This window comes from Atractosteus spatula, chromosome 2 (genome assembly GCF_055471065.1).
Source record: "Atractosteus spatula isolate fAtrSpa1 chromosome 2, fAtrSpa1.hap1, whole genome shotgun sequence".
Classification (NCBI taxonomy): Eukaryota; Metazoa; Chordata; class Actinopteri; order Semionotiformes; family Lepisosteidae; genus Atractosteus; species Atractosteus spatula.
Window position 1 is genome coordinate 67,818,364 of NC_142707.1, and position 24,087 is coordinate 67,842,450.

Below are 24,087 nucleotides of genomic sequence, written 5' to 3' on the forward strand. Positions count from 1 at the left end.
CTAGTGGAAAGGAAACATTGAACAGCTTCTGCTAATTTTTTGTGTTAAATTTCATTCAATTAAATTTGTTATAGTATTAGTACAAATAAAATATTAACAAAATAAAAAATGATGAAGTTTGAATATTCCTTTAATATCTTAACTCTACCTACAAAGAGGGTAACTTATTCCCATTGGTGACATCTTTTCTGTGAGTGTTCAATTCTGAAAAACAGTACCTTAGCACATAAATATTTGCCCCTTTCAATGTCTCGTTTATTTGAATAATTTGAATAATGGAGTACACATTTGTTAAAGATCTGAATCAATGATTTGACTTGTCCAAATGAATACTTTTATGGGCAAAAGTAGTTAAAATGCCAATGAACACTGCATACGAATTCACTATGGTAATCCTACATTCAGGTACAGGGTATTACTATAACAAGGTGCAAAAGTCATACTGTAGATGAATGGCTTCTGTTAGTGTGAAATAATAGTAGTTCTCATGATTTCAGAACAAATGCACATATGTCTATAGGGTTCCTCAGTTAAATAATTTCAAGCAAAGATTTAATTATGATCCAAGACCAAGAGACATTCAAAACAACTCATGGATAAAGTTGCAGAAATAGTTCTGGGCAAGGAGGAAACTGGTTAGGGATGCCACCAAGATGAAGACTGCAAATTTGAATAAGCTACAGAGTTTAATGCCTGAGAGAGGAAGAAATACTCATGAGTCAACAATATCCCAGTCACTCCACAAAGCTGATTTGTATGACAGAGTGGGAAACCCGTCTCAAATCCTGCATGTAGTTTGCTACAAAAGCATCTAAGTGATACTGTATGTTTTTGTGGTCAGATGAGACACAATTGGAGTGTGTTGGTCAAAATGTGAAATGATATGTAAGGAGCAAACCCAACACAGCGCATCAGGCTGTCAACACCGTCCCTGTGATCAAGCAAGGTGGTGACAGCATTGTATTTTGGGGCTGCTTCTCATCAACAGGGACTGGAAAGCTTGTCAAGACTGGAGAGAAAATAGGCAAATTTAGAGTACAGGAAAGTTTTGAGGAAATGATTTTCAGTGTACTGAGTAAGAAACAAGAAACCAAAGCCCAAGGTTAAACTGGAGTGCCTTAACATTCTGGCCATGACAGAGGACAGTCACCACCCCGGGCATGAGCTCTTTACCCCACTGCCCTCAGGCAAGAGATACAAGAGCATACGGACACTTACCACCAGATTCTTCAATAGCTTCTACCCACAAACAGTGCGATTGGCGAACACATTTGGCCATGCCCCTCAGACCACACCTACACCATCTACCTCATTATGATTTCTTATTTATTGCACATATGCAGTCATTGTTTACATGTCTGCATTGTTTACATTTGAACTGTTTACTTGTTTACTTGTACATTGTCTACTGTTTGCTTGTATATTGTCTTGATGCTCTGTCTGGACTTTGTGTTTTACACTTTTGAGAGATTTTCTGTAAGTAAGAATTCCATTGTACCAGTACAGGTTACACATGGCAATAAAGTTCAAGTTCAAGAAGAAAGTGAATGTTCTTGAGTGTCATAGTCCTGACTTGAATTCAATAAAAAGTCTATGGCAAGACTTTTGTCACTTTGAACTTTTAAGTTTTGATTAAAAATGTTAACTTTAAAAAAATGTTTTACATCATTTGCAACTGAACAAAATTAGATATTCTCAGAACGCGGTTAATACTTTTGCGTATAAATAAAATATTATTTTCAATATCTGGATGTTCTGTTTGTCCTATTAATATTGTAATTATACTCAATGTGCCAAAGTAAGATGGAAGCAGAAACTACATTGATTATCTAATACTAGGGAGACTGAAAAGCATTCATTATTCTAGATTAAGGTTATCCAATGGCACACAATGATGGTAGTGTGCTGGATATTCCTATACCAACCAAAGTTTACAGAACCAAAGGACACAGCTATCACAGGACTGGAAGCCACAAGTTAACAACTCCATGGATCACAGATTGAAGGTACAGTATATTTTATTAAGAACATAAGACTTTGACTAAGTCTTTTTGTAATTCCCTTGTAATGTGTAATTCCCATTATTTCTGTTTGAAAAAAACCTCCTCCTGTTTTTTTCATCTGCAAATTTAAGTAGATTGATAAGTACATGAGAATGTAAATTATTTATATAGATCAGGAAGATCAATGAGCCTAAAACAGATCTCTGCAGCACACCACTTATACTATTTGCCAATTAGAAGATGTGCCCCTTAATATGGTGCATTGTTTCTGGTTCATTAACCGGTTTTCAAATCATGCATATATATTATATCTACAGCTTTTGATTTGAAAATTAACCTTTTAGAGGTGTTCATCAAAAGCCCTCTGATAGTCTAATTATATCATGTTGTACTCTAGTGTTTTTCTTGATCGGTCAAGGAATTCTATTAAGTTATTTAGAACCTGTCCTTTGTCTCTTAAATGTAACTGTATACTAGAAGAACTACTTATTTCCCCCAGGTAATAGAATAAAAGTAAAAAACAAAAATCACCTCATTCAACATCACTTATTTGTATTGTCATGAACAGTAAAAAATAATTTATAATAACAATGGTTTACAGTACATTATGGGACTATTGCTTATTAAAGTGATTTAATGCTTATAAACTTAACTAATAGTGTTAGATATTTCAGATGAAGTTGCTATGTGGGCTACAATGCAAACTAATTTCCATTATCTGAAGTACTACATAAGAGAAGGAAGACAGAACAAATAAATGAAGTACTTGCACTATGTTCAACATGTTATTCTTTTATAAAACCAAGTGTTTTTGGACAAAAGACACATACGTTTGCCATCTTTCTTAGTCACAATTTTTTTTTCTCTATTGTCCTTGAAATCTCACACACTCAGTGATCTGTTACTATGCAACCATTGCGAGGCCTAGTGCCCGCATTTTGCTCTACATTTAAAAATAGAGATGTGTATACAGAATATCAAAAAAAGCTAATAATCTATTCTAAAAGTAAATATTTTATTTTAGATACTATTTTGATATGGCAGCACAGTGGCTCACTGCTGCTCTTAGTTCTACTTGCTTGACAGCTGTTCTGCTCATCGTAGGTTCGTATAGTTTTTTAAGAGCCGTACTTTTAAAGAGCCCAACATGGGACCACATTAAATTAGCACTTTTGGCCAACAATACCTTTAAGTATTGCAAAAAAAGAGCAACTTGCCAACCAAACAAATTACATTTTAATAGTTAACCTTGTTAGAAGGTTAACAAGGTGTGTTTCCTAATATGGGCTACAAGTTCCCTGACCCGAGACATGTTTAGATTTTGTGTTGATGGTTGTGCCTATATAGATTTGACCTCATTTGAAATGACAAAAACTTTTGAAGGGGAACTGCAGTCCCAATTTATCAGACTGGTTATTAAATCTCTGTAAAAAAATAAATTAACTGACGGGAAATTTTACAAATTTAAAGTGTAAAATTGTGAACTTTGTGAAAGTACTGTATGGTTGCATTGTTATCGCAGAGTGCGAGAGTTCATGCAAATTGTGACATTAAAAGCAGCCCTTCCTACTCACTAGTTGCTGTAAGCAAATGAGAAACACACCTTGTTAACCTTCTAACAAGGTTAACTATTAAAATTTAATTTGGTTGGCACGTTGCTCTTTTTTTGCAATACTTAAAGGTATCTATGAAACATGATTTGGTTTAATGGCAAAATGTACTGTTAATACAGCAGTAAAATTGGCTTGTATTAAAGCATGTTTACAATGTAATAGACTTCATTGGAAGTTTTGTTGCCATGTTATGAGACAATGACAGCAATATGGTGCTATGCATACATTGACACTTAATCTCTTTTGTGATGCAAAAAATTGGAGGTTGTACACATCACCGTGTACTTGGTGGTTTCACTGTGGCTTGAAATTCACTCATCATTGCCGATTCATTATAACCCCGAAATGTAAAAATAACATTGCAGATCCCCTTTAACTTTGGGAGGCAGAGGCACAATTTTGCTGAAAACTGCACAATTGCTACTGAAGACAGTGAAAGCAAGAGGGAGGCAAAACCCAGAGTGAGCCCGTCTGCAGCAGGCTGGCTGCAGAGTTTAAAGGGGATGTAGACATGGCTTTGGAAAACCAAAGTCTGCAACAGTCAGATTGATGGGTGGTAAAATTTGTGTTTTCCAGCACAGCTGATGAGACATCTGGAGACAGATGGACTGGTAATAAACAGAATGGAGGTGTAGACACAGAAAGAACAGGAATCTAGACTGAACAAAGTGCACAAGTCCCTGTAATTGTACAGGCAGAGGAGGAAGAAAATGAAATGTTAGAAAAGGAGATTCTGCAGTATGAAATACCTGAACTAATGAGAAAAGCTTAGGCTAAACTAAACTACTTGAAGAACCACCTGAAGAAGGCTCCACAGCCGAAACGTTGTGTCTCTTTTCAGCATGGAATAAACCTTTACTTGTTCCTTTGGCTAAACTACGGCTAATAATGTCTCTTCAGTAAAACAGTGTCTTGTATTTGAGACTGAAACTTCTGGTGTTGAGCTGTGAGATACTGACATATGAGCAAGTGGACCCTCTAACAGAAAAATGCAGCACTATAGTCAGTGTGGGAGAGCACATTGCTGACAAAGACATTCATGATGGAGGCAGTGATACAGACTGATACCTTTTATTAACTCCTTAATTAACAGATTTTCCTATAGTCAGCAAATAATGAGAGGCTACATTATTTAAGAATTATTTTGGCATTCCTAGAGATGGCCAAAGGTAGATAAGAAACAAATATAGCATAGCACTATTACAATGAATGTGCAATGCAACTGACTTTCACCTGGAAAAAAATAGAAAATAAAGATTGATTAAAGAACGTGAATGTTAAAGTGTGTGCCTATCATAAACTGCATTATGACAAAACATTATTGTATATGTGTCCTGTTTACTGTTTACTGTACATTTTATGTACTTTTGTTTTTATCCTTAAACCTTAATGGGGAAATGACAGTAGTAAAGAGAGCAAGAAACCCATATTGATGAAAAAACAAATCAGAATAAGGTTCAAGCCTACTTGAACTAAATCACCTGGAGAAGAATCCTATAACCACACCCCAGATCTGTCATTGAGTTTGCTTTAAGAACAAAAGTAACTGCTTCACTTTTCCAGATTCATGTTTTGGTCAGCAACTGGAAATGTTTGAGATGATCTGAGCTGTCAGAGTGGTAGAGGAGGACGGAGAACTATATTCTTGTCTGAAAGGCTTTCTGTTAGTACTGTTGTGATTGGCGCTACATACTGTGTGTGGGTGGGTTATTGTCATTACACTTTGTGTTATATTATGTGGGGGAAGAATAATGTTGAGCATTGTTTTGTTCTTGTTTTATGTGTTAACTGAATTTATTGGAAAATAGCTTGAAACCTAATAAATGTAAAGGGGACACTGTCAATCTAAAAATAACAGTGACCTTTAAATGAGGATAAAATGTCTTATATTTAACTCTTTCCAGCACATTGAGGTGTGGTAATGTTCCACATTTTGACATACATCAAGCAGTTCTTCCTCAGCAGGGTAAGAAAAAGTAGTAGCATTAAAAAAAACTACCGTGTGACGGCACTGGGAAGCCAGGAGAGACTGAGCCACAGGAGACAGCATATCAATAAAACAAAACTGAGAAACAGACTAAATATCTCTGTTCTCAAAGCTGCCTGAACAGAATCTTAAGATTGTAACTTGGTGTTGTTCAAAACACACTGATACACAATTTGTGTCTATTTATATTCACAGCATTTTTAAGTTGTATTTGATCTTATGATTCAGGATTTTCCATCCAAACCTAAGAACTTTCATTCATTAATTCCTGTTGTGGAAACAAGAATTATTCTATTACTTGTGTAAATAGGCACATTTCATACAAAATGTGCCCAGTGCCAGTTTAGCTCCTTTTGATTCTAAAGTGTTAAAACACTGACACAAATACTGTAATACAGTACTAAAATGAATTGGGGTTAGGATTCAATTAGTATTTCCACCAATCTGTAAATTCCTAACCTCCTAAGCTTTTCTGCTTGCCCAGGGCTTTTTCTTCCTATTTATACAATGCAATTGAATCTGCAGTCATCCAAATTTAATATACTGGCATATTCCTTTAAGAGGACTTACCTGGTAGCCAAAAATGTTTTATTTTCAGAATAATCCGAACAGCCACCTGGCAATCCATGAGTGGAGATCAAAGTGATGTTGTTGAACCGCAGATGTGGGCTATGAAAGCAAAAGAAATAGAAAGAGTAAAAGGCATAAATAAAATAGAAATACCCATAGATGTAGGTAACAGCATGGAGCAGTTGTTAAGACTCTGGACCATTCTTTATAAAATTGAGGGTTTAAGTCCCAGACAAGGTCTTGTACTCTTAAGCAAGGTATTGTGCTCAGACTGCATTGATAAACTTCTTATTTAATAGACATGTCAGTCAAATAAATGACTAATAATAAAATGTATGTTACAAGTCAAAGAAGAAAAAACTTCCTTTAAAGATGTGCGGATAATAGGGCAATTATTATCCTTTGGGGTAAGTGAGTATGTCTTAACTTTATTTGCATATAAAATATATTTAATGTGTATGTATATGTGCTAGAGTTATAATAGCCCTATACATGTCACTTATCCCACTTTTCTAAAGAATAAAATACTCTTTCACAACTAACTTCAAAATTAAGATTATTTGTATTTTACAGTATTGATAAAATAGTATTACAGTCTTTACTCAATAAAAAGATTTGCTTTATAATAAACAGCACACACAATTTACACATTCCTCATATCACAGGAAAGACAGAGTGAAATATAACACATTAGAATAACAGCGTGTATACCCCCTTTTTCTCTCATTACAGATGAGAAAACTGACTAAACCTGTTTCAGGAACAGCAGCAGGAGCTGGACTGCAGGCTCACCAGATTTCAGCTTTAGTGAAAATCTACTATAAAAAGTTGAGGTACTTCCAAGTAAACAATGTGTGTCAGGCGTCATTCACACAGCTGTGAAGTGGCTGTGTACCAAAACAAGGGACACTAGCACTTTCATAATCTCAGTCATTTGTTGCATGCTTGTTTTCTGACCGTATAAATGTAAAGATACTTGCAAAAAAGAGTGCAGATATTGTAGATATTTATGGAGGCTCCATATCTACACTAATAGGGGCTGGGTAAGAGCTCTAGTGACCCAAAAAGCTTTAATCTTCTGTTAATAAGAAAAAAGATGAATGAAACACAATCTCTTCCCACTTATACATGTTTTTTTCCCTTACTATGACTATTGCACAAAGATCTGTTCACAAGAATGACCAGAATGGGGGTACACCTGTAAAATGAAAAGCTCTGTAAGTCATGGTGTTAGATGCACAATTAGTTTCCTGCAGACTCATCAATTGATAGAGTGACTGCCACACCAGAGTTGAAAATGCTGTCTTTTTCTCCTCCCTAGATTCTTGTTTGTTTCCATAATCTAGGACACCTAGAAGTGCTTCACATAGATAACGTGATGATTGATTGCTGCTTCCTGCTGCTCATGTCATTTAGCTGAATATACATTTTGAGAAAAATGAAAATGTTGTATTTAAACAGGGTCAACAAAATTGCTAAGTACCATCGACACAGCACACAATCATGTGTTTTGAGGCATTGCTAAATAAAATGTTTTTTTAATGTGGTCATATCATTGAAAACTATATCCGCTAAATACTGCTGTTCCTGTTTGAAGATAATGCTGTTGAAACACTAAGTATTTATTTAACTATATGTAACACATCACATATGAAAAAAAACTAGTAGCAGTATATTTATCTCCCCTGTAAGTCAAAGGCATCATCATGCTCATGTGCTGTTTTAGAACCGCTAGTAATGTTTTCATGTAAATGCTGTCTATGACTACCTGTTCCATGCGGTCATAATCAGTTTATGGCTGGCAAATAGCAGTCAAAGTTAAAAAGGGCTTTTAACTTGTTCTCTAACTTAATTTGTTCCAAATTTAAATGTAATTAATCAGTAACTGTATATTTATTGCATGTTAGTATTTAATTCAGTCACTTATAAATAGTATTTTCAGGCATAATGTCTTTAGGTATAAAACACAGTTGTATCCGCTATTTTCTTTTAAATGTACAATTTATGGAAAATTGGGACGTTTCTAGAGAAAGGCCGCTCCCGAAGAAAAAGCAGCTGAGTGAGCACTCCTCAGATTCAAGGCATTTTCAGATTTGTATCTAAGTATGACATTCAGCTGCAGTGGGGATTTGAGGTTGCTGTGGATACAAAGGCAGAAAAGAGCTGCAGATAATAAAGTGAAGTAGGGATTAGAGGCAGCACAATATGGAACAATAAAACAAATATACAGATACTGTTGGGCATACAATATAACTATTCAGTACAACTGTAATAACACACAACAAAAACATAAAGTACCAGTAGACACAAGAAGCAAAACTTTTTAAATTGTACACTCTTGCAGACCTTCTCTATTTGCCTCAGCTGTCTGGTTTTTCAAGTAAAGAAACAGCTGTCTGGGTTTCCAGTTGTACTTTTCTTCACTGTTGTGTACAGTATATGTCCTAAATTTTCTCAGATGTCCAAAAATACAGTTCTTTGAAGTGATTTATTTCCTCGGTATGTATTTTAAACACGGTATATAAGCTGGAAACATTTGTATTGCTGTGATACAAACATAAGGAAGGACCATAATGTACTAGTCAACATTTGCTCAGAATAGTCAAACACTGCTAAGTACTACTGAATAGCATACATACAAATAATTAATACATATATTGTATATTATGTACAAGCACTGGCAAAAATATTCTACTTAGCTGAATAGATTAACTGTTTCATGCATGAATTTACATCCTGGTTAATTGCCTATGGTTTACAAGAATTTCAGGTGTTGGGGATCTTTTAAAGCTTAACATTACATTTATTGCATTTATTTGCATTGTTTGTAATGTTTAATTAAACTGAAACACAAATGCATTCAAAATAGAATTACATTAAATCTATTGACAGTTTTCAATATTTTTCTGAAATAAATAAAGCCACTTGAAAAAAATGTACAAATCCTTTTTTTAGGAAACCTTCAAGACAATTTTAACCAATTAATCCAATGTCTATGAGCAGGATTCTGATAGTTAACCCCACTTGTCAAAAACACAAATTAGTACAGTTTTCTCTGCATGCTTGAGTGATCATTTTAAATAGACAATATTCAAATAATTGTAAAGGAATAAGATACTTAATTTTCATGTTCATGATTACAACAAATCCTTTGCAATTTAAAATTTAATTAGGCTCAAAATCTAACAGAAAATACTGTATAAAATACTGTAAAGAGCACTTATTTGATTTGTATACTATATGCATATTGTTCCTTATACTATATACCCTTAAGTCTAAATTAATTAATTTTTGTCCTATATTAGATACTCCAGTACTTTCAGGAAAGTTTATTAGTGTTGATTAGTTTTAACTTAGAAAAGTCTGTTAGAACTATCGGCAATAACAATTTTATTTCCATGTATTAATTTTAAAAATCAATATGAGCATTGTCTCTTCCTATTGTTAAAAACACTGCTAGATAATGCAAGCATAAGAATGAAGTCCACACCTGAAGAAGGCTCCACGGCCGAAACGTTGTGTTCTCTTTCTTCTTTTTTTCAGCATGGAATAAACCTATTACTTGTTCCTAAGAATGAAGTGCTTTAAAGTCACACAAACCTATGTACTCTGGGATTCTTAATCTTCTGCTAGTTGAGAATGACATTGCAATCATTACAGACCTAACGCCTAATGACGCCCCTCACTGGAAGACTGAACTTGACCCAGATATCAAACTGTGGATTATTCCTGTTATCAGTCAATGACAGTGCTCATTGTGACCGAGCCGTAACTACAAGGCTGGGGGCATGACCATTCACATCCATCTCTGTCTAACTGCCTCCCTATTGATTCTGAATAAGAAAAAGAAACATTTATTTGAGCGATGGGGACCCATTGACACTAAACACATGGAAAGCTGAAACTGCCGTTTGGAGCTGGCCTGATAACAGGGCTAACAGCTGGAGAAAGCCCCTGCAAACTTACACTCATGGCAAAGACAGATAGGCCAGAGCAACACATTCACCAAACCATCTATTACATGTTAGCTTTGTGATCAGTTAGTAGGCTCTAACTATTTCATTAGTCAACTAATTAGTGACAGCAAACACAGAACTCTGCTGATGATCCCTGACAAGTGTAAACAGCCTAAGCCTAATTAAACAGTCAGCAGCATGCCTGTGAATGCCAACGAGGCAGCTGTGCAAGATGTTCACCGATAACGTGCCAAACACCACAAGTTATTTTTAAATTATTTTTCAGTTCAATGGAATAACAAGTTGCCATGCTGTCATCAGCTTAGGGCTTACGAACATGCTTTAATGGTTTATTGTTTGGAGAAGAGTTGATCTCTAGGCAAAGACCCAAAAATATACACTTTCCATTTCAGGCTAAACACAACGTTTCTGTAGATACCACTTTCACTGTAAGACTAATATTGAGTACAAAACCTGCAGAATAGGTTTGGGTTTAAGCACCAATGAAGATATTTTATATAGAATTAGTTTAAAACTGGTTTAGACCTTTTTGTTGATCCAGTTGTACTAGAATTTTACAATTTCTGTAAATAACAGAAATTTGCAAATAAAGAGTTAATAGCAAAAAAAGATATATGTAAGTATTGGACACATTCAAAACATTTGCTCATAAAGTTGGTTAAATAAGAAATTTAAGTAAAATGTACAAGACACCTTGAAAAGTTTCTCATGTTTCAAAGAGCATCTAGCTCATATTTTTAGTAAGGTGTATGATGTTTATCTCATCTTTTCCAGTTTGTTTGAATCATTGTTTACCAGCATTTTGTCTGTCACCATTCCCCAAAAAACATTTTTTCAGGTTTAGATCATGGGGTACCTATTTCTCACAGTTTTCTTAAAATACTCTAATTTCTTAAAAAATTAGTCTCTCCCAGCTGCATTTGACTGACTTGTAGTTGCTACTAACCAGTAAATTCTTCTAAACAAAATTTTAGTCAGCAATATTTAGTAGACAATGTCTGATCCAGTCATAGTAATTTATTAATAAAAAACATTCATTAAAGCTTTCAATCCATTTTCTTGGATTTGAGCAAGTGTGTGGCTGTTTGCCACATAATCTTAATCCGTGCTGTTAGCTACACAGAAGCAGAGTTTATGCGGGCAGTGAGTACTACAATCACAACAAATAATATCCTTTCTAATAGCAATATTATGAATAAAGCCAAGTTACATTTTCTTTGTAACTAAAGTAAAGTTTTACTTTGTACTGAAGTAAAAACGTTTATAATTTATTTTAGTAGCTTTTAAATTAGTAACTTGGAAGATTTAAATCCCTGTCTGACATTTTTGTTTCATTGTCAAAAGAAAACAAAATAGTTTAATTCAGCACAACAGTAAACGTTTTATGAATATGGCCGATTGTCTTATTAAAAAATTGTATAGTAGGATGCAAGATTAGATCTGTAGATAACAATTTTGTAACTTCTTCCAGTAAATGACTTCATGTTTTTTTTTAGTGTAGTTTGTTTCACAGAGTTGTATGCCAGATTTGCTGTAAGGTGTGTCCAAGTTGTATTTTCATGTAAATATTTCTCTTCTCATAGTTCTCATAACCAGAAGTACATGATCTTTAATAAATGTATAGACATTATCTTTTCTAAAATGTGTTTTCACTTTTTCAAGTTTTCTTAAAATATTTCTTTTTCACCTGAGCATCCCTTTCTTCAAAAATTATGACATACTTTACCTATCTGAATAGTATTTGATACAACTGTTAGAATTCCTCTGAATGCAATGATGTTATAAAACCATACCGAATGAACATCCTTGCAAGAAACTGATTACATAATGTTTAAAGATTATGAGATGACATATAAAACAATATTTATCATATTGCCTTAAAGCTTTTTCTCAAAACCACAAATTGTAAAATGACACCTTAGTTTTTCATTTGAAGATCCAAGGTATCCAAAAGAAAACTGGACTCTTTTAAACAAAGCAGAAGAGACTGATACTGATTAGTCCATCTAAATGTATACAAAAAGAAATACGTCTTTGAGTTTTCTTTGCCTTCTGGCTCTTATCTTTCTGTGTGGACTGTTTCTCTGTTCTGTTCTTGTGTCACTGAAGAAATTACAGTGAACACTGCCCCTAGTGGACACTTAACACACAACATTTTACAATACTGTCTTGTCTCTATGTATAATAATACATTATAAATTCCTCTAGAAAAGAATAAAGAAAAAATAGAAATAAATGATAAACATCAAGAAAACTTAATTATTCAAGATGAAAGGAATTGTTATAATTACTATATGATACTGCAGCTACTATAACTAATAACCTATTTTAAAACATCAACTTAACAATCGTCATCCTAAACAAAATCTATAAAGAAGCACATTTCACAAAATAAAAAAAACATAAAACAAAAGAAAATAAGGCCAAAATATAATAAAACCAATCATAACAAGAACATTTTTGAAAAAAAAGTAGATCTAGGCTAAACTTAAAAGCACCAATATATCTGAGTCCCTGATTTTGTTGCCACAGTGTTCCAGAGGCTCTGTCACCCACAGAGTGTAGATGAACAGGTGCGAACACAGTGAACCAGAATCAGCAGAGCAAACATCACATGAAGGGGAGCAAACAGGTCATATTGCAGCTACAAACTGAGGAGCCATATCGTAGAACTTTGAAGGTTTTTAAAATTAACATGTAACCTGACAGGAAAATAAATTATATCTGGTAAATAACATTAAGTATCAATCTAATTATAAACAAGAGTGTAATACAAAGAAAAATAGTAAAACCGTAAGCTTAAACATTTGTACCTAGAAAATCATTTAACATTTTTAACGTCGTCATATCAGACAGCAATTCCTTACATCAGGAATACCAGCATTGAAATGCTTTAGATTACTTAAAACTGTAGATTGACAATTTTGATTATACAACATTATATACACTACTGTATGTAGTTTTAAATGATCAAATAAATAGATAAATACACATACATACCAGAAGGCCAGCACCTCCAGGAAGGATATCCCAGTATCAGAAGCTCCAACAACAACAATTCTGGCATTAATTGTAACTTTTGGCTCCAATGTTAGCTTTCTGTTTATGTGGTTCAATGCATATGTCACCTGGAACAAAACAATATAGTATATACTTTGGTGGGATTTACACAATAATTAATTTATAAAAGACAACATGTTAACAATTGAACAGATAGTGAAGATCATTTGCTCATACAGTGAAGCATGTAGCTCATTTTTTTATGTTTTCCAACATAAAATAAAATTTCCTTATAATTCAATTAAATTAAATTCATTTTTATATAGCACCTTTCACAGCAAGGTTGCCCCAAGGCGCTTAAAAATGCAAGTGACCATACATTTTGTCAATACAGAACAGAAGACCAGAAGACAACGGAGGAGAGGAACCAAAAACTCCTTAGTAAGGAGACCTCTAGTTGTCCAAGGTCAACTGGTTGCCCAACCCCTTTGGGCATGCTAACATTATATAATTAAAAAAAGGAAATAAATTAAATAATGTGTCTTGCAAAAGTAATCATCCTCTTCCACTGACATCCCACTTTGTTGAATCACAAATTATGTATATACTGTACTTTTCTTAAAGTTAATATTTTCAAAAACATCAATGCTCACACTGAACACAATTCACTGCAGGTCAAAATTTAAAAATTAAAAAAAATAGTGTACTACTGAAGGCAGGCAAAGGCCTGTATTAAATCAAATTTGTCTTGCTTTGGCATCTACACAAGGACTATGCAATAACCCCGATTCCATTTGGCCCAAAGCCTAATTTATATTTTGGTTGCTCACAGATTAAGAACAATATGAAACTCTGAAAATACACGTACTGTACAGTACTTAAATAGCCTGGCAGATATAGGGTTACAAAAATTGCAGAATTTTAAATACAAGGAAATCAGGTTTTCAAAGGTAATAAAACTAAGTCATTTGAGTAACAAGGTAGCTTGGTGGTGATGAAGTTAGCAGTATCTAATGCCAGCAGCCATATCACCCTTCAACTCACAATGGCAATCATATGGTAACAATGTAATCAAAATCAATAACAGTATCATTATGAACTATTATTATTATTGTTGTTTTTGTTGTTGTTAAGCAAAAAAAAAAGAAATATAATCTGTCTTGACTGTTATTGGTTTTCAAATGATTATTTGACCTCTACGAGCTCACATTTTTGGCACAGTACATGTGTTACCAAGGAGAATATGCTAGTAAATCTTATTGATACCCTTGCAACATACTTAAATCCAACAGCTGTCATGCTTCACTAAAAGTCTCTTAAAGATCTTAGTACTATAATTGGTCCTTGAGTGCTAATAATTAGGTTGATTGGTTCCATAATGCACCTTGTTTTAAGGGAATGACAGTACACAAGAAATGGACATGACTCCTGGGGGACTAATCAACCTCCGTACTAACTCTCATACAGACCTTGCTAATCATCCAGGTTCTTGAATGACTAAGCTTTAATATCTGAATAGTGTGACCTGTACCACTGAAGAGCTCTATAACATAATTTTAACACATACAGTATCTGTCTGAACTGTAACAGTAGAAAAGCAAAGATTCTCTGTGGCCTACAGTTTCTGAGACAATCAATTAACACAAACAAGCTTTGTTGGAGGGGACAGATTTTAAATTCTAAACAGATAAGTTTAAAAATAAGCTGGTAATGTACAAATACTCACTTCTGTTTATAATTAAAACTATAACACATTTTAAGGTATCTTTATTTATTTGCATATTTGAAGAGTGTGGAATATTTTGTTGCTTCTATTTATTAGCTTCAGCTACTGTATACAGTGGCCATAAAAGTATGCACCCCTTTGGACTTATATTTTATTTTGTTACAATATGGAATCATAATGTATTTTAATCGGGTTTTTTGCAATTTTGCAAGCCCAATTGAGAATCTCTATCAGGAGCTGAACATTGTTGTTCAACGAAAGTCCTCATCCAACTTGAGGGAACTTGAGCAATTTTGCAAAGCAAAGAAGCATGGGCAAAAACTGCAGTGTCCAGATGTGCAAAGCTGACAGAAACTTCTCCAAGAAGACTCATGGGTCTAATTCCTGCCTCTACCAATACTGACACAAGGAGGGTGAATACTTACACCATTGGTTATTTTCTGTTTTATATTGATAATTAATTTATGAGGATCTATAGAAATTTGTTTTTACTTTGACATTATAGAGTGTTTCGGGTCGATCCACGGCAACAAATCCTAATTAAATACATTATGATTCCGTATTTTCACTGTAAGCCCATCATTGCGAAATCTCTGGAAAATAGAACAGATACATATTCTGTATGATCTAAACTTCTCATTTAATTCAATTGGTGAAGCAATTTACCAATTTCTCTACCTGATCTGAACCACTATCACATAATGACTGCTGCATAGTGTGTCCCTTCTTATATATAAAGTGTTTTAATATCTTTTAGGATGAAAAACACTTAGAAATATAATTATATTTTTTACCAATCACAGATTCTTAATCTGTAACTGGATGCCAGCCTTTTATTTTCTAAAGGAAACCTGCAATCATCTAAAACGCTTCAGAAACTTGAGAACGTGATTTTTTGTTATATGTATTTTCATATTCCAAAAAGCTGTTACAGTGGACAATGTCAGATAATCTCTTTAAATATTTTACACAACAATGTGTTTTCAACGTATGAACCCAAGATGTGTATGTTTACAGTGTTGTTTGCCTTTATTGTGTTCATTTTGATCTGTGAAGCTGGGGTGTAAACATGAGGATGATCCATTTCAGTAAAAATATTTAAAAAGACATGCTTTTGTTGGAAGATTGCCTGAATGTGCTCAAGTCATTTGTAACCTTTCCCCTCAAAAATAAAATTGAAATTTGTCGCAGAAGTGTTTCATAAAAATGTTAGGGATTGCATTAATGTCAGCAACCATATCACCCTGCAACTCACAGCTGGCAGCCCACTGAAGCTCAGCAGGTGTGAGCCTGGTCAGTACCTGGATGGAGACCTCCTGGGAAACACTAAGGTTGCTGCTGGAAAAGGTATTAGAGGGGCCAGTAGGGGGCGCTCACCCTGCAGCCTGTGTGGGTCCTAATGTCCCAGTATAATAACAGGGACACTACACTGTCAACAAAAGGCACTGTCCTATAGATAAGATTTAAAACTGAGGTCCTGACCCTCCGTGGTCATTATAAATCCCTGGGCAATTCCCGAAAAAAGTAGGGGTGTAACCCTGGCGTCCTGGCCAAATTTCCCATTGGCCCTTACCAATCATGGCCTCCTAATAATCCCCATCTCTGAATTGGCTTCATTACTCTGCTCTCCTCCCCACTGATAGCTGATGTGTGGTGAGCGTTCTGGCGCACTATGGCTGCTGTCGCATCATCCAGGTGGGGCTGCACACTGGTGGTGGTGGAGGGGATCCCCATTACCTGTAAAGCGCTTTGAGTGGCGTATCTGGAAATGCACTATATAAGTGTAAAGAATTTTATTTAGCATTCTTAGTTGAGTTTACCATTAAATTGTGTTTCAGATGGATCAGAAATAATTTTGATTTAAGCACTGCTGATTCCTCATTTGAGCAAAATTCTAAAGGAGATAATTCCTCTAATCAATAAATTAGAAAATACAGTATGTTGTCTCTCTGATTGAAATAGTATTTTTAATGAGCTTGAATTGCCCATTAATACTTAATATGATAATTAATATAGTCTTACTGTGTAATATATTAAGTTAATAAATATTTTTAAACAGAATTTTGCTTTCACGTTTTTCAGCAAGAGTGAAATATATAGGTAAAGTAAAAAGTTCTACAGTATTTACAGTATTTCTGAAGGTGATAATAGCTGATGTGAATTTAAAACAAACTATAATGAAATTCAATATTTTAAGCTGTATGATATTTAAGTTGTTGCTGCAGCTGTTCAGTGTTTATGTTCTTGGTGATTCCTTTAATATCTTTGCATTGGAGCATACGTGTAAATAAGCATTTCATTGCACTTGTGCATAGGACAAATAAACTGAACTGAAATAGTCATTTTAACAGTCATTGCCTTGGTAAGTAACAATTTGCAAACATCGTGTTCTTCTCGAAATTTCCATTTTATGTAAGCCTATATGCAAAGAATAATCTATGGAAAATGCCACCACAGCAAGATAATCAATAACTCAAAGCATAAGGTACTGCTCAGCAAGTGCATCTAGGCCTAATCACAGGAAGTTGCATAACGTTAAACAGAACAGAATGTGCAAAGCACTGCTATGACCAATACACTTTGTAATCTGATATGGTATTGACATATAATGGAACAGGTGCTTTAACCCAATTAATACCTACATGCTAGGCAGTGGATTGGATGTACACCAGAAAGAATAATACAAACTACAAGGCTTGTTCTTATCTACCTGGTAGTCTTAAAATGGCAGTTTCTGTGACGCTGAGTCACGGTTTTACAAGTATTTTGAGTTTAACAGCAGATACATTAAAGGTTTATTTGCTAAAGCACCAAAAGGACTGCAAAATGGTATCCGTGCAAGAAACCATAAATAATAGTCTGTCTTGCATGTCTACAACCCACTCACATAAAGCGAAACTACACTACCATGTACTGTACATGAAATTCTGTTTACAGAAGCAGAATGAAATAAGCTTCTATTAAAAATACAGTGTCATATTTTGTACTCTAAGTAAAAAGGCATTGCAATTTATGGAAAAATATGTTCTAGAAGTGTTTTTTATTTTATTTCATGTTTTCCCTTTTACAACACATATGCTTTTTTAAAAATCAAAATTATAATGCCTAACATCCTTCAGGGAGAGGGTAAAAAACTTTTACATCTAAACAATTCACCTTTACGTGGGGCAGTAGAACAAGGTATACAAATAATATACAGTATAGTGTTTTACTGAAAACACTGCTTTCTTTGGGCATCTGCTTAAACATATTTTTTAATACAGATCAATAGAAGGGCAGAAGGATGTAGGTCAGGCAGCAGTCATACAGATATTTGTGTAGTATGTGTAGAATCAAAGCTAGGGTCAATTTAGATAGCAAGACCACATCCAGTGAATACAATTCTGCCAGAAACAACAGTTAATCTCTCAAAACCTGCCAAATATAAGTAACAAACAAGGCTTAAAGAAAGATACTGCCCAAAAATGTTTTTAAAATCCAAATTGCCACCTTCTAGTTATGTCAAGACAGGCAAACCAAAATGTCATGTACACTTTTACAAGCAGAGGAATGACGTCTTCTATCTAGTCAAATTAGTGTGATATTTTCACATGCAATACACAAGTGGTAAACAATCCCACTCCACTTGTTGGAAAGACCATCTGGTGCCTGCCATTAAAGTGAGATATTTAACAATCAGACAGAAGAGCTTAAATGGCAGATTGCATCATAGGTTCTCATAAAGACAATCTATGCGTGACATTTACCTTTAACCAGCTTTGCAAAGTTGAATGGGCAATTTCTTTGCCTTGTAAAACAAAAACAATTTTAAAAGTGCAATACCATTTCTTAAAAACTGTCTGCTTTATTTATGACTATCATATTTTCATCAGCAGTAAAAGGAAAGCTGTGTATAATAAAGAAAAGAGAAACATGCTTCAAATAAACAGACTTTCTTTTTGGTTTAGTACCACAAATACCAGTATACTTTTGTTTAAGATCACAGGATTGATCTTTAAATTCTATTACTGCTTATCACTAAAATGGAATTTTATATAGAAATCTGTACTAAATTACTATAATGGAAAACCAACCAAATGTTGTATGACAAAATGCAGATGGTCAATTAAAAATAAGTGACTGCCTTAGGAAAATATTTTTATAACACTAACACCAATCCTCAGTGTGTACAAAACTAAAAAACGAAGAAGTAGTTCAGGTGGGTAGCTACGTCAGGATGCACAAGCTGCAAAGGAACAAATAATAGGTTTATTCCATGCTGAAAAAAGAAGAAAGAAAACACAACATTTCGGCCATGGAGCCTTCTTTGGGATACCTGAAGAAGGCTCCACAACCGAAACGTTGTTTTCTTTCTTCTCTTTTCAGCATGGAATAAACCTATTACTTGTTCCTAAAAAAGGAAGACATAAGAAATTAGCTCAGCATGAATATTTGCTTTAGAGACTATCTGCATATAAGAATGCTATCTGTATGCTTATGTTTTTCAAAATGTTTATTTTATTCTATTTTATTACAAAGCATAGTCAGTCCATTTTATTTCTCAGGACTGGACAGCTGCCTGTTAAAAGCTCTTCTTGACCAGGTCACCATGATTTCAGGCTCTTACTGTTGACACAAGAAATAATGAATGCACCTGACGTGCAACAAGATTTTATGCCTTCTTTTGTAAATATGTACAAGATTGACCTTATCATTTCACTTCCAAAATCTGTTTTTGAGAAATAGTGCCCTCTGGCGGAGACTTAGTTTAACTCTTGCTTTAAAATAAATCCAGAAAACGTTTTGACTCCCCGATAGCTGATGTCATTATGTGCTTTGTATAAATATGTACGGATTTCAAAATTAAAAATCTTCATTAAGCACATGACTGCTTCTCAAATCATATAGATAAATGCAAAACCTACATCTTTTTCTTCATTCTATATTACTCCTCACATTTTGTGTACAGGGCTGTGGAAATACAATTTTACAACATAAGTAGTATTTTAAAAATTCTTAAATATGTGGCTGTACTAAGAAATTCTTGACTGCATTATAATAAACCTAGAACTGACTTTTAGCCTGAAACCTTTTGGAAAGAGCTCTTAAAACCTAGTGTAAGTAACATGTAATTGCAATATGAAAATTAAATTATTAATTAATAATTAATCTATATGTCAGTTTGCATTAATGAAGTCTATCCACAACCTTCTCTGAGGTCTTTTACCAGCTGAACTGCAAATAACCAATTTCTAACCAGTTTCTTAATTAATTTCTAATTTCTTAGTCGTTATTGTTTGATGAAATGTGTATATGTCTAAAAGTTCATCCGTCTGTACAGTAAGGGACTTGTGAGCTACACAGCAATCTGAAGGTCATAATTTTACAGTTCACCCCTTGAGATACAGCTGTCAAGTTAATAAATAAAAACCTTACAAGCACAGATGCTAAATTAACAGAAAACAACAACTTCCAGCAAAGCTTATTGACAAATTATTCATTTTTTACAGATACAGAATACTTCTGTTATAGTGGCAGTTTAAGGTCAATTAAATACTGTAAATTGTAAAACGTAAATATTAAAGCCATAGAAAAATATCTTTAGATTAGCTGAAATTATAATACAATTAATAATTACTTTACAAAAAGTTACTGTATAAAGTAAGGACATTTTGATCATAGGGAAGGTTGGCTATTTCAATTTGAGATCTGAAAGCCTTGAAGTGAAATGTGGTTGACAGTTACATAAAACAATTTTTCTTCTGGCAAACTGAAACTGAAGGCAGTTAATGTGAATGCACACTAACATCTTATTTGGCTGATCCAAAGTTAAGCGCATTTGTACTCATTAATACAGCTAGGCACCTTACTGTGTGAAGAGCTTTTCTCAAGGTTCCCCATCAAGGATTAGAACCCATAACCTTTTAAGTCCAAGTCCTAACCACAAAATGGAAATATTAAAAAAGCAGTTGGGTAAAATCATTTAAAAAATATGTTCAGTTTTGGATCCAAAGCCAAAACACCTCTAAATTAACCTAAAAAGCAGAGTTTGAATGGTATGTTAAACTCATACTGCTCTTTTATCTTCAGTCAAAATACAGAAAACTTTGCAAGCTCCTAACAAAGACACAGTAACTCTCTTTGTTTTTATTTGAAAAATTCATAAAGATCAGAAAGGGTTTGCTGACAACCCCGTCACCTTTTCAGAAACAATGCTCAGTTTTTTTTTTAAAAAAGCAACTTGACAATAATTTAAGTTATTCCCCTTAAGAGGATGTCATTACATTTCTTCTCAATATACTGTATATTGTGTGTTGATAGGGTTGTAAGCATTAGAAAACAGCAGTAAATAGCTACAGTACTGTCTTTGGTCATTTACTAATCTATACTTTGTACTAGTCACACAGGAAATTCAATCAATGATACAAATAAAGTATTGGAATAAGTGATTGATGATCACAATTACCTTATTATTTTGGTGGGCAGTGGACTAAATGACATGCAAACAAGCAAGTAATGGAAAAAAAAACTTAGATTTCTCCACAGCATTCTCAATACGGTCATGGGGATTGAAGCCTGATAAATGTCACATCCTCCCTTGTATCTGTCTCAGCTAATTAATCGACATTACCAAGTTATTGAATCTAGGCAGATGGAACATCATATCATAGAAACATTATTAAACTTAGGCGAAACATCTGTGAAACCTAAGCAGAATCAGCCTGATAAACATCAGTTTGGAGTGGTATCCCTGGATTGTTACTGTCTTGTCTATCTTGTTGCTATTGCAACTGCAGGTTCAACACATAATAGCCAAGAATAGTTTTATATATAATATATGTATCAACAGATAGTAGTGTCACACTGGTGAGAACTAAACAAGGAAAGTGAGGCAATGATCGCCTGCTGGAAGGAGCATTCTGAAGATCTATTCAAAGAAGAACCCACTGTCAACAATAGTAGGCACAACTCTATTATAAAAAAAATATCCAATTAGAAATGAGACTGGAACTTGTAACTCATGATGTCAATTCACACTAAAAAAGTGATATAATTCACACACAAATTTGTAAGTAATATGAACAGGAACTAACACAACACCTCCACATACTCAGCTTTCAGATCTGGAATGAACAGGTAATCCCCAATGTTTTCAAGAATGTCATAATTGTGTAAATCCTCACAAAAAGGGACAAATGCAATGCTGAAAATGAAAGAGAGCTATCCCTGCTGTCCGGTCTGACCAAGATTATCACAGGAATTCACCAGAATCATCTTATTTTTCTTGCTGAAAGACTCTTCCCTAAATTCCAGTATGAATTCTGAAGTACTGAAGGATGTACAGCCAACATACTGTACGTTTTACAGCATGACAATTACAGGAAAAATGTTACAAGCTTGGGAACAACCTACTGTATGTATATTTAGCAATTATTGACTTGTGGGACACTCTAAAAGATCCTTCCTGAAGCATGGACGTCTTCCCAAATTCTTTATGGTACTTCATGGTGACATCAGTGCAGTAACACTAACCTTACTGATGCCTTACTGGGGCCTATAATTTCCAGACCGGAGTCAAACAAAGCTCTGTTATTTAACACTATTTTTAATATTTCTGTTCCATAACAGAAAAATGCCCAGCAGGAAGGACAGAATGGAGGGTTGAATTATTTAATCTCTAGCAACTCCCATCCAAAACTAAAACCACACCAACTTTAGTCTTTGAACTTCAGAATGCAGATGATGCTGTAGAATGTGCCCTAAATGAAATGGACCTCCAAACAACTGACAATTGACTTGAATGTAAAATTCAATAGACTTGAATGTAAAAATCAATAGACCAAATGACCACCAGGAAGCTCCAAATGCATCAGGAGCATCATTTCATATTTCACAATGAAGGCCTAAAAAAAGTACAGCAAAAGGCTGATATTGATGAAGAATTTTAGCAAGTGTAACATTTGACATCTGAGAATGCATGTTTAAGGATTGTGACATCAAGACCGAAACGAGACTAATGGTCTACCAAAAGCATTATTATCTTGTATACATGGCTGAAATCTGACAACACTTAAAAAAACGGGTGAAATATCACCAACATAATCTTTGCTGAATATTTTATGTATCAAGTAGGAGGACAGATGCATCAACATCGGTGTTCTCTCCTAAGCAGGTAGCCACAAGCAGTGAGGCTATGGACATCAGCTTAGGGTTTGTTGATTATTTCACTCCTATGTCAGACTCCAGCCGAAGAATATTCACTTCTCCCTTAGACAAGGCAATCTCACCAGAGGACAACAAAAGGAAAGATATGGTCAAATCTAACATTACGAAATACATCAAAATCAATTCCTATGAGATTATAACATTTGATTAAACGAGACAGAGGGAGAATATGGAAATTGATCCCAGATTGCACAGTACACAGTCAGATATCTCCTAAGACAACATTTGCTCAGAAAGTGTACACATAAGAGCCCCATTGGTCTTATCTGTCATCTTCAGCTTCACAGAAGACAATCATGCTTGACCATGCGGGTGATAGCCAATGACCGAACCAACAAATTCATTCTTACTATGTTCTTCCGAAGTGGTGTATTATTTCATAGAGAAGCAGTAAGATTTCTAATAGTGCTCATAATTCTGCAAGAATTCAAATCACAAATCAGAATTTTTAAAATTCAAATTACTGTCCAATTGAAATTTATCTTTTAATGTCTTATACCACCATCATTTTTACAGATTTTAGTTCATGGATGAAGAATTTGTAAACGTCTTATGATTTAAAAAAAAAAATTAAAGAAAAAATATAAAAAATGTAAAAAAAAATATATTTACATTCTAAATGACTCAAACAGGACAAATAATGACTTTATTTGGTTTAGCTTTTATGCATGGCTTATGCCATTCACACTGACACAAATGCCCCCCCCAAAAGTATGCAAAGTTGAAACAGACCTTTAGATAATAATTTAATCTTTAAAACGATCATAAAACATAATCTCAGGGTCAGTTTTTTTTTTTACATTTACTTTCAAACATGGCTTACGTGGACGAACTTCATTAGAGAGAATTTCCTCTTGTTCCATTTTAAAACGAAAGCAAACTCATTTAGTTTTTTTTTTCCCCACTGATAAACTTTAATTAAAAGCCACCTCCTCCGAACTGAAGACAGTGGTATTTGCCCATCTGCAAAGCTTGGCATACCGCTTGCAACATGCCAGCTGCCTTC

At 34.2% G+C, this 24,087-nt stretch overlaps 1 protein-coding gene across 1 annotated transcript in view; it reads right to left on the bottom strand.

Annotated features, from left to right (window-relative positions):
* Window positions 1-24,087, bottom strand: part of cfap61 (cilia and flagella associated protein 61) — a 61,091-nt gene that overhangs the window by 16,677 nt on the left and 20,327 nt on the right. Inside the window, exons 16-17 of the mRNA XM_088940631.1 lie at window positions 13,151-13,278; window positions 6,174-6,272 (exon numbers count right to left, since the gene is read on the bottom strand). Of these exons, the coding sequence (XP_088796757.1) occupies window positions 6,174-6,272; window positions 13,151-13,278 (227 nt within the window). The remainder of the gene's footprint in view (window positions 1-6,173; window positions 6,273-13,150; window positions 13,279-24,087) is intronic.